At 36.6% G+C, this 18,378-nt stretch overlaps 1 protein-coding gene across 2 annotated transcripts in view; it reads left to right on the plus strand.

Moving 5' to 3' along the window:
- Window positions 1–18,378, plus strand: part of plekhm1 (pleckstrin homology domain containing, family M (with RUN domain) member 1) — a 28,126-nt gene that overhangs the window by 8,365 nt on the left and 1,383 nt on the right. For both annotated transcript variants that reach the window (XM_048170048.1, XM_048170049.1), the window contains 9 exons: window positions 585–829; window positions 2,839–3,471; window positions 5,018–5,534; window positions 6,029–6,197; window positions 8,702–9,628; window positions 11,529–11,674; window positions 13,110–13,303; window positions 13,412–13,475; window positions 17,146–17,303. In XM_048170048.1, coding sequence (XP_048026005.1) covers window positions 585–829; window positions 2,839–3,471; window positions 5,018–5,534; window positions 6,029–6,197; window positions 8,702–9,628; window positions 11,529–11,674; window positions 13,110–13,303; window positions 13,412–13,475; window positions 17,146–17,303 — 3,053 coding nt within the window. The remainder of the gene's footprint in view (window positions 1–584; window positions 830–2,838; window positions 3,472–5,017; window positions 5,535–6,028; window positions 6,198–8,701; window positions 9,629–11,528; window positions 11,675–13,109; window positions 13,304–13,411; window positions 13,476–17,145; window positions 17,304–18,378) is intronic.

Below are 18,378 nucleotides of genomic sequence, written 5' to 3' on the forward strand. Positions count from 1 at the left end.
TCTTTTTTTAAAGAAAGAAAATGACAAATCGTTTCACTAGACCCTAATTCCTCGTCTAGGATCGTGTAGAGCCCTTTGAAGCTGCACTAAAATGGCAATTTGGACCTTCAACCTGATGGTCAAATATTGAAAAAAAAACAGCTTTAAGTTGTTAGTGCTGGCAAATGACCATGGTATAAGCAGGATAATCCATGACTAGCTGTGCATTAAATTATTTGAATATACTCTGCTTTGCGTCAGGTGGTCAGCTAGCCATGGAATATCCCTTACTTATACAAAACAGCTTCACAGTAATAAACAGGAAAATGACAGAATCAGTCATGCAAACAATACTGTATGATAAAGAACTGGAAAGACAATAGTGTCATTATTCAACTTAATTCAGTTCAGTGTTGATTCAGTTCAGATCAATAACTATATAAAGTTAATCAATTATGAAACGAGTTCAATTCAGCTATAAGCAGCTCTGCAGAAGACAATAGTGTCATTGTTCAGCTCAATTCAATTCAAGTTCAGTTCATGTCAGTGTAGTCAAATTTACTGCATATTAAACAGAGCGATATTAACCCCTCTGTTCTCCTCAGTGGATCAAGGAAAAGATTGCACTGACGCTAAAAGCCCTGCAGAAGCGTTACATCACCACAGACACGGCGGTCACCAGCGAGGACCTGGAGGCGAACCTGCTGTGTTGTGCTTTGGAGGCGGCTTTCATCCATGGAATCAAGAGCAAGTTTATCAGATTTGATGGAGGTAATTCGCGCAAAGGAGGATCACGAGGAGCACTTCCTCAACCCGTCTTCTGGAGCCTGTTGAAGACTGTCACACACAGGTGGGTCATAGGTTAGAATATCTAAATTAGTTTCAATAAAGTCAGCATGAAATAAAAATTCACCCTATTTTCTAAGTGCATGTTTTAGATCTTATTGTGAACAATTCAATTGTGCATATGTTTCATTTAAAAAAAAACAATTGACCTTGTAATGTTTCATTCAAAATGTCATAACTGGACCTTCTTCCAAAAACATTAAAAAAATCTTACTGACTTTAAACTTTTGAATGGTGGTGCACTCAACAATCAATTTTCACCTTTCAGCAAATCAGTTAGCAAATGTCTCATAATATATATATAATTTTTTTTTTTTTTTTTTTTATCTGAAGGCTCCCATGGCCTCAAGGGATAACATGATTCTTTTGAATCTTGGATGCATTGGCTACTTAGCCTTACAGGATTACAGTATACCCCACTCTTTCCAAAATCATTCCTACACCTTTGGTTTTGTTACTAACCAAGTCGATTGATGTTGGTTCATGCTTCAAAATAATTTTAACCAAGTCTTTCCAAATGAGCAACCTGTCACCCGTTTGGAAACAGAAATAGGCATGTCAGGGAGACTCTGTGAGGATTGTGACAAGCCTGTAGGATTAGTTGAATCATGTGTTTTAGTAATTGGCTCCAGAGCCCATGGGCAATAGTCAAGTGACACTCACTCACTCGGTACTCTAAGGCTCTTTGACTCATGTTTGAGGGTTTCTTGCGTAGTTAAACTTTTCATTCTTTGTATTGAGTGGAGGAGGAAGTCGACACACCACTTACAAAATGTCTGGTATGGAAATCCCAGTACATCACATTACGATACACATCACAATACGTCATTTTACATGCATAAAGATCTAAGTTCTTGTGTGGTTCATTTCTCTTCACCTTGTAGAAGTGACTGAATGTTTCCACCTGGTATTAAGATGTGTTTTGGTCGATCGGATCACAAGTGGATGATGCTAAATAAGGTGTAAATGGGTTCTAAAATGTTTTGAGCTTGTCCACTTTCGACCACTTCCAGAGGTAGTCGAAAATGCGTTTGACCGGATTGCTTTCATAGTTGAAACAGCCCGTAAAGACACCTTCTCTCTGCCTACTGACTTATTGCGTGAATATTATGGAAAGCGCACTAACCAGATGGGATTTAAACTTTGTCAGCTAAAGACCCAAGTTTGGTTTGAAGACGAAAAATGTACCAAGCACAATGTTCTCTCACCATTCCTGATTTCTAACACACATTTACCCCGTTCAGCCGGTCCTGCGGTTATCAGAGCAGAAACGAAAGCTGATGCTCTCCATGTTTTTCCGTCATCTCAGGGCATTCATATGTAAATTGCGCAAGCTTATTTTGTCCATTAGATTTAGAGATCTGAAAAAAACATAAATTTGCCCACCAATAGGCCCTCCACTCAAAGAAATGAGGACAGAAGTGGTTGAAAGTGGACAAAAGAGACAGATTAAAATACCAGGTGTAAACCACGTCCACTTGTGATCCGATCGACCAAAATCTTAATACCAGATGGAAATAGGGCCTTTGTCAGTGTTTGCACTTATTGAGTAAATAAGTAAGACACAATATTGTGAGAAAAAGAATTGCATTATATGGACAAAACCCCAAAAATGAATGAAAATTCGTCATCAGTTACTCACCCTTATGTCATTCCAAGTTTTGAACACAAATGAAGATCAGGATAAATCCTTAGAGATTTCTGTCTGTCCATTCCAAAATGTTGATGCATTAAAAAGTTCATTAAGACATAAAAATGAAAGTCTTCAGAAGAGACATGATCGCTTTAAATGATAACAGATATCATTTAGGCTTTTATTCATTTATAAACATTGATCAACGCACATCAAATATGGTAAACGGAAGATCAAGCATTCTTGCTTTACACACGAGAACAAACCTTATTAGTTTTCGAGTCTCAATCAAGCACATTTGCGCTTCCGTTTACCATCACTTTTCAATTTTGGATGAACTAACCCTTGAATGATCACATCCATCTCTTTTGATTCTATAGGGATGTAGTTCAAGAACTGGAACGTTTAAGCTTCATAAACTCAGACATTGGTCGCTGCAGAGCATGGGTTCGCCTGGCTCTAAATGATGGGCTTCTGGAGTGTTACCTGACATCGCTGCTTCGTGAGGGGTCCAACTTGAGCTCCTACTACCAGCCTGGGGCTCTTCTGCTGGACCCGGAGGATCGTGAGGTTCTTCTCACCCTGCTGCAGGGCTTGGCCTCGATGACCTTCCAGCTCTCCTATAAATCAGCTGTGCTGAATGAGTGGACTAACACACCGCTGGTCCTCGCAGGCCTTTGCCCCCCCACGCCTGCTGACGAGCACCTTCTTGGCCCCAAACGCAAGGAGTCATGGGACACGGTCTCACAGTCATCCGGGGGGTCCGGAAGCTCAGATTGGGCTCAGGAAGCGATCCAGAGGGAGTCGAGGAAAGAGCAGAGCGAGGGATGTGAAACGAGCACTCCACTTACCTCATCAAACCTTAGTCTGAATACGTCAGGATCGTCTCAGCTGTCCTCCAGCCTGAGCTCTGATAGTCTGCTTCAGGGTCAGGAGCCCAGGAGTCCTGAAAAGGAACGCTGGAGTTGTGAAACGGAAGTCATCCAGAAAGCACAACAGAACACCGTTACAGAGTGAGTAAAACTTAGTCTATTCTGTTGAGTCTTACGACATGTCTCAAACAAGCGCAATAAAGTGTCAAGTGATATATCACCTTGTTTTAAAGGGATAGTTCATTATTTACTCACCCTCATGTTTTTCCAAACCTGTATGAGTTTCTTTCTTCTGTTTAACATAAAAGAAGATATTCTGAAGAATGTTGGTAACCAGACAGTTGACGGTATCCATTGACTTCAATAGTATTTTTTTTTTCCTACAGTGGAAGTCAATGGCTACCGTCAACTGTCTGGTTACCAACATTCTTCAGAATATCTTCTTTTATGTTAAACAGAAGAAAGAAACTACATACAGATTTAGAACAACTTGTGGGTGAGTAAATGATGACAAGATTAAAATTTTGGGTGAACTATCACTTTAAAGTCGGCATGAATCTTTTCTTCCCTGTTGTGATGTGTATCAGAGTTAAACGGCTTCTCGAACAAGAAAGAAATGTAGGTTGGGGCTTGATTTTGTAGAAGTTGGGTAACTTAATAATGATAAAATAATTGGTCTGAATAACCAGTCAACTATTTGGCCATATAATGACAGTGATTCAGGGTCACGTCTACCAATATACCAAAACCTGCTTAGTTGCTCTAAATTCATTCCTTTTAAAAAGCTCCATGACTAAAACATATTCATGTTAAAACTAAATGGTCAATTTCTCTAACTGACTATTTGACCAGTCAACCACTTGCAACCATCAACAGCATCATGTTATAAGACATTTTGTCAGTTGCTTGGTTTTTATTTTCATAACCATCCAAAATCCTTTCCTCGGCTGGATATTAAGAATCACAAATTACGGCTCGGTGATATGGCCAAAAATACTATCACAATATTTTTGGCCATATCATATGATATCGATATTTATCACGGTATTAATTTACCATTATTGGGGGAGGAAAAGCTTCCACATATTTGTTACACATTGAGAATGAATGTAAACATGTAAACTTGTTTGTTCACAATTAAACTCCAGAGTATCTTCCTTTTAACTTACAGGCCTATGAAATCCATTTTATTTTTCCCTAAATTTGTTTTCCATTTTATTTTGGGGGGATTTTTTGATTTAATACAAATTGATATAAACCTTAACAATTTAATCTTTTTTTTTTTTTAAATGTAATCAGTAGGGCTGGGCGATATATCGCATGCGATTGTCATGCGCATTTCGTCAGTAAAGCCGGTTCCCTGATTACCGCTAAATCGCCATCACCTGCTTTCAAATGGAGCGGCATTTAATAGACAGAGCCGTAGATCACTGAAAAGCGACGCAATATCACATTCATTATCGAAGGCGATTCATCTGCGATAATGAACGCGATATTGCGTCGCTTGACAGTGAACTACGGCTCTGTCTACTGACGAAATGCGCGTGACAATCGCATGTGATATATCGCCCAGCCCCAGTAATCAAATGAAAATGTAACAACTAATTAACAACAAAACATTGCATTTTTATCTGCATGATGTATCTTATACCTTACCAAGTCTGAATTCATACATGTTTGTTTGCAGAGAGAACGGCTCCTCTAGTCAGGATTTGAAGAAGGAAGACTTTGATGTGTTCATGCCAGCTCCACACGTTCTGAGTGACTCTGCCAAACATGCTGTTGCCGGAAAAACAGACATTTCTGACACAGACACGCATCAATCGGATGCACACGTCACAGAGGGATCTAAAGCGGGCTCAGAAAAGACATCAGCTGAAGCGTTACAGGAGACACAAGAAGGAACGGCGGAAGAATCCAAGATTCTAGTTAAAAGCACAAGACTAAAAGTTAAACATGCAGTCACTGAGACTCCAGAAATGGAGCAGAAGAAAGAGAACAGAGACTCATCTGTTGAGTCCCCTTCGGTTTCTACTTTACCCGAGACTGTTGAGACGACCTCTGACCTTAAAGACCCTGACACTTTTCTTCCAGAGACCTCTGCTGCTCCTAGTTCAGTGGAACAACCCCGACATGCTGCATACAGACGATCCGCAAGTACCGTCAGCAGGAAAACATCCTCCGACTCTCTGTATTCCTCCTGTGTGAGTGTTTTCAGAGAGTCATATTCTCTCTATAATATTCTTTTTAATTATAGTAATGTACCTGTATAACTACAGCATTAATTGAGAGATTGTTTTCCTTAAAGTGAAGTTCCCTCAAAAATGAAAATTCTGTCATCATTTACTCACCCTCTTGTTGTTCCAAACATGTGTGAGTTTCTTTCTTCTGCTGAACACAAAAGAAGATGTCAATTTTTTTTGTGTTCAGCAGAAGGTTTGGAACAACATGAGGGTGAGTAAATGATGACAGAATTTTTATTTTTGGGTGAACTATCCCTTTAAGAACAATTGATTTGTACTGTATCTGATATACATCCAAATGAAACAATATTGATTCTGATCGAATCAGAATCAAATCAAAAACTTTGATTCATGAAATCAATATTCATGTCAATACCCAGCCTTCATTTGACCCTGAGGATGGATGTTAGTAGCAGATGTAAAACAGGCTCTTAAAATCTTTTTGTCTCTCTCAGAAATCCACATCTTGGATATCAGAGGATGACTTCTACAAACCAGAAGAAACGGGCAGTTCTGAAGCATATGCCGTCATTGACATCACGCAATTGAACGAGCAGGTGACGCCTACCTCTGAACCAGACACCCTCCAGCCACCACCGAGTGTAGTGCACCGGAGACAGAACGGTAAGATGGGGAAAAGACAGGAATTTGCTTATGCCAAATTCTTGATTAGTAACTACTGGAAGACTTCTTTTACATGCCAAGCCCTGAGTTGCACAAAGAAAAAATAGTTTGTGCTATTATTTCATATGTCTATTTTTGTTGCCTCTGATGTGTGAACTGTGCTTAAATTTTCTTGTACTTCCTTCTTGCTAAATAATGATCGTAAAAAACGTGCAGACATGCTTACACTTCCCTTTGCTTGGTTTCATATAGTTAAGTGCTAGATTCCATTGGTTGAAAATGCCGTAAATGTTTTACATTTGATGTTTGACTCCAGGTATGACTGGGATTTAAACCAGAGAGTTCAGGCTTCAGGCAATGCAGAAGGTTGCAGTAGTAACAAGTGTACTCTGGGTTGCTTTGAATGCAAATCATCTGCCATATTACAAGTTAGAAGCCTGTAGACAGCAAATGTTTATAAGATGACAGCTTTACCATTTCTGCCCCCCTCAGCTTCTTTACCAAATACCCTCACATATCTGTCATATTAACTGTTTTCACTGCCTTTTCATGCCTTCTCACTTATTAACTGAATGTTCTGGGTTCAATACAACCTAATCTCTATCGACATAATGTGTGGCATTTGACAAATAATTTTGACTTGTCCCTTGGTTAAAAAAGTAAAAAATAAACAACAAAATAAAAGTTAAAGTGTCCCTATTATGCTTTTTTCAAATATTACCTTTCATGCATTGTGTGATATAGCTGTTTGTGAATATAAAAAGTCAGCAAAGTTTTAGTGCACAACATATAAAGCTATATACATATAAAGTTATTGTCTCCTAAAAGAAAAAATCGATTCTGAACTGCCGAAACAAGTCATCAGCAAATCAGCTTAAATAATTATTTACTAATATGAAATATTCATTTCAGACATTATTTATAACCACACATTTTAAAGAAATACAGTTTAAAGAATACTGTTTCAGTAAAAATAATATTGATAATTCTCACCTTGTGCTTATAGTTTTGCGAAAGCATCATATGCGGTTTGCCAGTCGCATATGGTCTAGCCGAGAGACTCAAATTGGATCTGAAAATTCTGCATATTCATATGATTGGAACTCCATGCAACTCCCTTACTCCTCTCCATTGAAAATGAAGGACTTCCAGTCTGTCGTTTTTTGGAGAAAAGTTGGTCTGTAATTTTGCACGATACATGCAAAGGTAAAAGGAAAGGACTTCACACGGGTATATTTGTAGCAATAGCCAACAATACATTGTATGGGTCTAAATTATCGACTTTTCTTTTATGCCAAAAATCATTAGGATATTAATTAAAGATCATGTTCCATGAAGATATTTTGTAAATTTCCTACCGTAAATATATATATATAAAAAAATATTTTTGTGAGTGGATATGGATTGCTAAGGACTTCATTTAGACAACTTTAAAGGCAATTTTCTCAATATTTTTTTTTTTTTTTTTTTTTTTTTTTTTTTTTTTTTTTTTTTTTTTGCACCCTCAGATTTCAGATTTTCAAATAGTTGTATCTCGGTCAAATATTGTCCTATCCTAACAAACCATACATCAATGGAAAGTTTATTTATCCAGCTTTCAGATATCTTTCAGATACATCTCAATTTAAAAGAAATTACCCTTATGACTGGTTTTGTTGTCCAGGGTCACTAATGAAAAATCAAGGACCTTACCTTAATACACATATTTGTACCGATGAATGAAATGCATAAACAAAAAATATAATGTTCACATTTTTGCTTTTAAACCTGCAATGTTTGCAATGCAAAGTGCAATGTTTGATTTCTTTAAAAAAAGTTCACCAAAAAATGAAAATTCTGTCATTTACTCTTCCAAACCTGTATGATTTTTGTTCTTCTGTGGAACACAAAAGCTATTTTGAAGAATTTTTACAATGCAAGTCAATGGGGACCAAAACATCATTGAGCCTATACTGACAATTATCAAAATATCTTCTGTTTCACAGAAGAAACAAATGCAAACAGATGTATAACAAACCTTATTTTATTTTATTTTATTATTATTTATTTTTTAAAAATTAAGCAGATGTATTTTATAATTAATATTTGAAAAAAATCAAGTTTTATCTATTACTCTATAACTATGGTAGCGCTTTAGCTTAGGGTCCAATTCTCACTATTAACTAGTTGCTTATTAGCATGAATATTATTAAGATATAGGCTGTTTATTAGTACTTATAAAGCTCATATTAAATGCCTAATTCTGCATGACCATATTCTACATCCCTTAATTCTACCCAATACTTAAACTTAACATCCTTACTATTAATAAGCAGTAATTAGGAATTCATTGAGGCAAAAGTCGTAGTTAATAGTTAGTTAATAGTGAGAATTGGACCCTAATCTAAAGTGTGACCATATATGTTTCTAAAACAGCAATATGATTAAAAAGATAGATGTTCGATAAATAGTGGAATAGTAGAAATAGTGGATGTGTGTAACATCATCTCTCTTCTCTCTCTCAGGTCTTCCTAACCCGTTCAGGGGTTTGCTGAAGCTGGGTCAGCTGGAGCGGCGCAGTGCGGTGGGCATGTGGTGGGATTACTACTGTGAGCTCTCTCCGTTTGAGCTGCGGCTTTACGTCAACGCAGAGGAGCGCATCTGCTACGAAAACCTGTCCCTGCTGCGCTGCGAAGACGTCCACCTGTCCTCCGGCACCGAGGGCCGTTTCCGGCTCTCCTTCCTAGGCAAAAAAATCTACCTGCGTGCCCCATCTCCAGGGGAGGCCGAAGACTGGGTTGATCGCATCATGGAGGCCATCAGCAAACTACGTCCCATGATGAAAGACGAACAGTGGGAGGTGCTGCAAACGTCCAGTGATCAGGAAGTCCCCTCGCCGGCACCCTCAAGCCCTGAGCGCACCATCTCAGAACTTCCAGATCCACCTCAGTTAGATTGGACCCGTCATAAAGACCCAGAACTAGATGCCATAAAGGAAGCGGTGGTCTATCAGAACTTGGAGGAGAAGGGTTGGCGGTCTCTTGTGCTCTCGCTCTCCCTAGAGACCCTCAGAGGTTACCGGGTCCAAGATGACTCCAAGACGCCCCTCTTCTCATACCCCATTGGGACCATTAGGGATGTGGTTCCAGATGTTTCTCTAGGCAGTCCTGCGTTTTTTAAGATTCTGACTGCGCGGGACACGATGACGCTGAGGGCAGAGAGCGGCGAGGAAGCCCGAGGATGGAGGAGCCTGATCAGAGGAGCGCTCGACTCGTATCTGGAGACCGAGGATGATGGAGCGGCTCAGGGTGTCTCTTCGCCCGGCGGCGGCCATGGAGGGAGTGTCCACAAACTGGTTCAACACAGACTGAAGGGTGACGGGTCATTGCTGGCTCACTTGTCTGAGGTCCCAAAGGAGAGAGGACTAGACGCGCAAAATTACAAATGTGCAGGTACTAGAGTTTTTTTCATTGAAATCGTCTGTAAATTATTTAATCCAATAATCCAAATGAAATTCTTTCAGACATTGGGCCTCGTTTATTAATCTTTCGTAAATATATGAGTAAATTCGTACATAAAATGGACCTTCCTGAAAACTATCCTCAAACAATTAATAATATTAGAAGGTATGTTGTTTCAACCGCAGAAAGGCATCAACACACACCATTTTTTTAAATTCAAGTTATTATTCAAGTTAAATTATTAACTCTCCTGTCTGGTTTGTTTGTCAGACAAAATGGAGGATTCAGCATCATGATTGGAGTTTGATTGCCTGTCAGTCAAACTCCTGGCGAAGGGTGAATTAGCATAATCCCCGAATTACAACTACGTCAATTACCTGTCCAGGAATGGCCATATGCCTAACAGTAAATATTCAATTAACGTGTGTCCACTGAAGAATTTTTAGCCAGCTGAAAAAATGCCTTAAGCTCTAATGAAAACGACCTGCTGGTGGCGCTTGAGAGCGCTTTGGAGGTGAAGCATTTTTCCAGCTGAGATGCTTTGGTTACTATGTTTTGGAATATCCACGGCAGTAACGTGTTACTAGTATCTCATACCGCAGAATATTACTGAATATAAAAATGTAGTAACCAGCAATATTAACTTCTCTATTGTTGTTTAGTCATTTACGATGGTTGGAATTTAGAATTAGAATTTTTCCCACCCCTCCTCCACTGTGATTGGACAGCTGGGTAAAAAGTGACAGTGTCAAGCGCTGCGTTTTACCTAAAGTTGAAGTTCTCTCAAAAAACAAAACAAAAAACTTGTGAAATACGTCAATTTACGTCACAACGTCTTTACGAATGATTTAGACAAATTAATTCTGCTCAGTTTTATGAATGAGGGCCAGTGACTTTAATATGTAACTGTTCAGCTTTATTAAATAATGGTATAATCTTTATTATTTTATTTATTATATTATTATTACTTCTTGAAAAAAGCATTGAGGTTGTTGTACTTATCATTCATATTTGAAAAAATATATTTATTTAAATCCAGTTAGCATGGTGTAACATGCATGAAGCCACTTTGTTGTCATGTGACAAGAAAACCATTAAACAGGAAATTATACCACAAAGAAGATTCATGTAAACTCTCATTTTTAGATCAGTGATTTATATAAATATAAGCCTCATAAAGTCTGGGGTTGGTAGGATTTTTTTTTATGTTTTTGAAATAAGTCTTCTGCTCACCAAGGCTGCATTTATTTAATCAAAAAATACAGTAAAAACAGTAATATTGTGAAATATTATTACCATTTAAAGAACTGTTTTCTATTTTAATATATTTTAAAATGTAATTAATTCCTGTGATCAAAGCTGAATTTTCAGCATCATTACTCCAGTCTTCAGTGTCACATGATCCTTTAGAAATCATTCTAATATGATAATTTGCTGCTAAAGAAACATTTCTGATTATTATCGATGTTGACCCCAAACTTTTAACCAGTTGTGTATATATCAGATATTTCAGATATTTTTTATGATATGGCAAGTTTACTTCAGGTTTTTAAATGTCAAGTATCATATTCAGAGATAGACATCATGATATTTCTTTAATTATTGTTTGTAAAGTTAAAATGTACTTTTTTCCATGCTATACATTTGACAAATGTATGAAACCAAAAGAATGTAAATACTACATTAGAGCCATACACATACACATAGATTTGTCCAGTCTTTACTTTTCATCACCCCAGAAACGAGCCGTCAGCCACATGTTTCTTTCCTTCGCATGCCTGCATTTGTGAGACTGAGGAAATGATGTGCTCTTGTGTTCGATATTGAAGTGTTTTTCACTGTACCTGTGCTCTCTGGCACTAAGTAAAAGCTGTTGTAAACGTGTACCCAGGATGCCCTCGGCAGATCGGTGTGTCTCTGGGGAGAGCCAGACTCTGTGAGTTCTCAGGCCAGTACTACTGTGATTCCTGTCACCAAGGAGACGCAACCATCATCCCCTCCCGCATGGTGCACAACTGGGACCTGACAACACGTGAGGTGAGCACAAATGACTTCATGGATTTTTGCTTCCCATTTCTCTTCCTTGAATGTCTACTGTTCCCTGTAGTTATTCAAGCTCTTTTTATTGTTATATTTTAAAGATATTAAAGCGTTAGTTCACCCAAAAATGAAAATTATCCCATGATTTACTCACCCTCAAGCCATTCTAAGTGGACATGACTTTCTTCTATCAGTCAAACACAATCGGAGTTATATTAAAAAATATTCTGGCTCTTCCAAGGTTTATAATGGGAGTGAATAGTAACCGAGATTTTGAAGCCCAAAAAAGCACATCCGTTAATCATAAAAGTAATCCAATCCGACTCCAGGGGGAGCGAAAGCAATGCGATTTTGTAAGAAAAATATCTATATTTATACTTTATAAACTATAATCACTGGCTTCCGTACGCAAGTCAATTCCGGCGGAGGAGTGAACTTTGACCTGATGCATGACGTATTGATGAATAGACGTATAGAGCAAAACAAAACACTGGTCACGAATTAGAAGTGTAAAACGAAAATTTCAGAAGAGGTTTTCAGACGTTACTGGAAGCTTGTGATTGTAGTCTATAAAGTTATTAATAACTCCCATTATAAAGCTTGGAAGCCAGAATATTTTTAATATAACTCTTGTGTTTGACTGAAAGAAGAAAGTCATATACACCTAGAATGGCTTGAGGGTGAGTAAATTATTAATCAATGAAGTATTCTCTTTTTTTTTTTTTTCTTCTTCTTCTTCTTTTTTTTTTTTTTTTTAAAGCTTTAGGGCTGTCATTTGATAAAATTCATTGCATGATATGTTGATTTATACACACCTGTTCATAAGTTTGGGGCCAGTAAGATTTTTTTAATTAACTCTTATTCAGCAAGGATGCATTCAATTGAACAAAAGTGATGGTAAAGACATTTAAAATGTTACAAAATATTTCTATTTCAAATAAATGCTGTTCTTTGAACTTTTTTTGAAAAGGATCCTGAAAGATATGCATCACAGTTTCCACAAAAATATTAAGCAGTACAACAGTTTTCAACATTGATAATAATAAGAAATGTTTCTTGAGCAGCAAATCAGCCTATTATAATGATTTCTGAAGGATCATGTGACACTGAAGACTGGAGTAATGATGCTGAAAATCACATTCAAATAGAAAACGTTTTTTTTTTTATTTGTAATAATAGTTCACAATATAACTGTTTTTATTTATTTTTGATGAAATAAATGCAAATCGTACGGAACACAAACTTTTGAACAATAGTGTGTACATTGTACACAAATAATTGTGATTTGATTCAAAGATGTTATTATTATTATTCAGCTTGCAAAAACATATTACATATCAGATGACATGAGATCAGGATAAGCAGCTTCTCTCCTGTGATTATTTGTTACAGTGGTCATGTTCTTCAGCTGTGTTCTTGTCTGTATGTTCAGGTCTCAAGACAAGCCTTTAAGTTGCTGACTCAAATAGAGCACGAGCCGCTCCTGAACCTTGACGTTTTGAATCCTGACCTGTTTGATCACACTGACATCATGGCTAATGTGCAAACCCTGAGGCAGAAACTTCGTTTCCTTGGAGACTACATCCGCATCTGCCGGAGCGGGATCAGCAAAAAAATCCAACCCAGGTGCGTGTGTGTTCTTATATGCACGTGTTTAGAATTTGGACACCATCAAGTCTTTAATAGATGTTTGCAACAGATAAGTAACAATTCCAATTCTGATTTTATTTCCAGACTTCAGCAGAGGACATATTTATTGGATAACTGTAATGTATACAGTGTATTGGACTTGCAGCAGGTATCTGTTACTATTTCTTGTTGTTTATAATTTGAACTAGTGGTGTGCAAAATGTATCGTCTATGCTGATATCATAATTATTTATTGTTTTAATGATGTGCAAACTAACATTAGCTGTTTCCATTCATGCACATTTTGGGATATCTCATAAAAAAAAAAAAATGCTGGAAATTTATACGCATCTTGACCCAGTTTCAGAAAGTTGCATATAAATTCTAAAAAAGTGCATAAAAAAACTTACTTGAGACAGATAATGTTCCCCCCCCCCCCCCGATAATAAGACATGAGCATAAACTATGATGGAAAAACATTTACCGAATAAATCCCTCGATGCGCAACAAAAAACTCATGTGATTTTGCCTCAACAGTGGATGTGATTGGATAACTGGACAAAACAGTGTCGCATCACACAGTATCTCAAATGTTGGTTTGGTCATTCTGAAATGCCTGAGCCAAAGTCTGTCATCAAAATGATTTGTTATAATGACCTCCCAGAAGCATCTCACATGATTGTGTTCCCAAACACCAGCATACGAACGCAAGATAACAGGACAGCGTTTATTGCGTTTAGTCTGTGTGCTCTGAGATGCACGTCAATTATGATGTCACAGTGGCTTTCCAGATTGCAGCAAATTCCATTTTTATTAGATATTTTGTTCCAGTTTCTCAATAAGTGATGGTTTTGTTTTCTTAAACACCTGGGATGGGAACAGGGCTTTATTCGCAGTCATTTTATGCGATATTCCAATTTTGCGCCCAAGTTAAATTCACAGCTTTCGATGGAAATATAGCTGTTATCAAGCTTTGGAAAAACCAAATGAGTTTCCCCCCATGAATTTTGTCTATTTATAGCAAATTTATATACATAGATGCAAACTCCTCTCCTTTAGGTGAGAATTCACCTTTTTGAGATCAAAATAGGTCACCTATGAGATTCGCATAGATCTGATGAGAAAGTGTTTTCTGTTTCATTATTTCCACTTTATCGAACATACTTTTTATTATTCCAAATACAATTTGTATATGCTAATAACATTGCCATTTTGCCAACAAATACATCTTTAGTTGAACTTTACTATACTATATTGTCATAATGTAATGAAACAGTTTGCTTTTACACACACAAGATGTTCTGTGCAATTTCATAATGACAGGGTTTGAAATAAAGACCTGTAAAATGTGGGTAAAAGCCAACTGTGGACGGTAACGATGTCAAATCAATACGCTAGGCAATTTGGCAGGTTGTGTTTCACAAATTATGTTCACTCAATATGCTAGCGAAGTTTATGTAATCTGCGCAGCTTTAGTGCATGTACTCAACTCATAAGTGAATAAGAATATTAAATATAGCTATAATATTGTAACGATGTTCGTAAATGTGGAAGGAGGCGGGAACCGGCGAACATTCAACGTAACTTTAATGTAAAATAAACAAAGAACAAAACGAAAGTAATGCCGGCAGACCCTCGCGGACGTCTGCCGGCCACACAAACATAATAAAACATAACGTAACGTCCAGGCCTGGTCCTCTCTCGTCCTTCACTGATGTCGCTCCTCCTTTTATGCCTCCGGAGCTCCTCCATGAGAGACTCGAGGCCGGCGCGCCTTGCAGGTGATGCTCATTATCACTCGCGTCACCGGCCTCGCGCCGTTCCCTCACGGCTCTCGCCCGCCCTGCTCGTCACAAATATAAATATAATTTTATATATATATATATATATATATATATATATATATATATATATATATATATATATATATATATATATATATATATATTAGGGCTGTTCAACGATAACCACGGTTATCGTGTACAAAATAAGAGTCTGTGTTTACGTATATATGTGTGTTTGTTTTGTGTATAATTATATATATATAAATATACACACATACATGTATATATTTAAGAAAAATATCTTATATTTCTATACAAATATTTACATTTATATATAATTTAAATATATAAAAATATAAATATATTTATATATTTATACATACAGTACAGTCCAAAAGTTTGGAACCGCTAAGATTTTTAATGTTTTTAAAAGAAGTTTCGTCTGCTCACCAAGGCTACATTTATTTAATTAAAAATACAAACAGTAAAAAAACAGTAATATTGTGAAATATTATTACAATTTAAAATAACTGTTTTCTATTTGAATATATTTCACAAAGTAATTTATTCCTGTGATGGCAAAGCTGAATTTTCAGCATCATTACTCCAGTCTTCAGTGTCACATGATCCTTCAGAAATCATTCTAATATGCTGATCTGCTGCTCAAGAAACATTTAATGTGTACAATTGTACAAAATATTTGTGTACAATATTTTTTTCAGGATTATTTGATGAATAGAAAGTTCAAAAGAACAGTGTTTATCTGAAATCTAATCTTTTGTAACATTATAAATGTCTTTACTGCCACTTTTGATTGATTTAATGCATCCTTGCTGAATAAAAGTATTCATTTCTTTAATTTCTTTTCAAAAAAATAAAAATACAAATTCTTACTGACCCCAAACTTTTGAACGGTAGTGTATAATGCTACAGAAGCTTTGTATTTCAGATAAATGCTGTTCTTTTGAACTTTCTATTCATCAAGGAATCCTGAAAAAAAAAAAAAAATACACAACTGTTTTCAACATTGAAAATAATCATAAATGTTTCTTGAGCAGAAAATCAGCATATTAGAATGATTTCTGAAGGATCATGTGACACTGAAGACTGGAGTAACGATGCTGAAAATTCAGCTTTGCATCACAGGAATAAATTACTTTGTCAAATATATTTAAATAGTACACTAGTTATTTTAAATTGTAATAATATTTCACAATATTACTGTTTTTTACTGTATTTTTAATTAAATAAATGTAGCCTTGGTGAGCAGACGAAACTTCTTTTAAAAACATTAAAAATCTTAGTGGTTCCAAACTTTTGGACTGTACTGTACATGCTTATATTTCTTAAATATATACATGTATGTGTGTGTATTTATATAACCAATAATTATACACAAAACAAACACACATATATTACGTAAACACAGACTATAATTTTGTACATGATAACCACGGTTATCATTGAACAGCCCTAATATAAATATATATATCATATAGTTCAGCAATATCGCAATATCATGAGTTCTGTTTTTCCTGAATATCCATTTTGGATCCATTCCTGGATTCCATTTTGATGCCGAACAGTCATAATTTTCTGTATTCGCTGGTTTGTCAATGAAAATTTCAAGATGAATCACAGAAAAGTACTGTTGTTCATGTTTGAGCAACACATAGCATTGCTTCATTACTGAATGAATCTAACAATTCAGTTTAATGAATGATTCAATGACTGAATGAATCAACCTTTTGATGAATTGTTTGAATGAATGATTCAAGTTTTAGTTTCATATTTAAAGTATCATTTCATTAAAAAATGAAATCAGTTTAAGGGGGCAGATATTGCCTCATAGCACAGAATATGAAGAATATGAAAAGCTTCTGAGTCAGCTGTCCACAACAGGTTAAAACCAGCCAAGGTACCAGCACAAAAACACACTTATATAATTTTTTTTTATCGTCAATATCACACACCCCTAATTTGAACAACCCTTGTTGAAGAGAGCAGTGCTTTTACGGTACTTTAAATGATCAGACTTATGTTTTTTGCACACAGATAGCAGACGGGCACTACGAATCTTACCTGCAGTCTCTGATTGAGTTTGGGTCCAAGCACGTGCACAACTGTGACCTTTGCACCCAGAGGGGCTTTATATGTCAGATCTGCAACTCCGACACCATCATCTTCCCTTTTCAGTTTGACAGCACTTCCAGGTATTGTCATAGAACAAACATTATATCTAAAGTATATAAACACGGTTGCCAGGTCCCAGAAAAACTCAAAACCCTGCCCAAAATAAATGAAAACTAGCCTGATTTTCTTCTGTGTCCAATCAGTTGACAGCTGCGGGCCTTAAAATAGACATTTTGATTTAATTTAAAGGTCCCGTTTTTCGTGTTTTTTTTTGAAGCTTTGATTGTGTTTATAGTGTGCAATATAACATGTGTTCATGTTTCGCGTGTAAAAAAACAGTATTTTTCACATAATTTACTTATCTGTATACCGCTGTTTCCACTGTCATAAAAACGGGCTGATGACTTCCTTGTTCTATGAAGTCCCTCCTTCAGAAATACGTAACGAGTTCTGATTGTGCCAGCGGTTCCTGTGTTGTGATTCGACAGCAGCTTAGCGCTCCTTGCCCGGAAAGGTCACGCCTCTTACCATAACGTGGAGATGCACGCGCTCAGTGTTATTGTAAACATGTCTTTAATTTTACCCTATCAATTTGAGCCGGAATCAGACCCGGTGATTGGACTGCGGGATGAAAATAACAGCGTTTCGACGACATGGCGACAAACACACTCTACAAACGCAACTCTTGTGTATTCCTGTGGGCGGAGGTTAGTCAAAAAACTGTTTTAGTGACGTCATTAAAGGAAGGAAGTAGAGGGATGTAGTCCAAACTGGCCGTTCGATGTAGGCGACTTCTGTTAAATAAAATATCTCGCTTGGCATTGAACTTTGAGCTTTAAAATTTTACAGATTTTATTTATACTCTAACAAAAACATTACACACTAACTAAAGTTTGAAACATGGGATCACGAAGAACGGGACCTTTAAAACATTTATTCTGTTTTAAAATTTTATTTTCTTTTAAAAGTCTTTTATCTACATGCAATAAATTAAAACCTCTGTGATATATTACATATCTGATAACTTACATACTCTTTTCTCTTTCATTCACTCTTCTCACCACATTCACTCTTGTTTTGTCAATACACAAGTGTTAATGTGCAATTAATCTACAAAGGCGAACTTAGTTAACCTGCCTTAAAATGAATAGCCCA

This window comes from Megalobrama amblycephala, linkage group LG20, assembly GCF_018812025.1.
Source record: "Megalobrama amblycephala isolate DHTTF-2021 linkage group LG20, ASM1881202v1, whole genome shotgun sequence".
Taxonomy (NCBI): Eukaryota; Metazoa; Chordata; class Actinopteri; order Cypriniformes; family Xenocyprididae; genus Megalobrama; species Megalobrama amblycephala.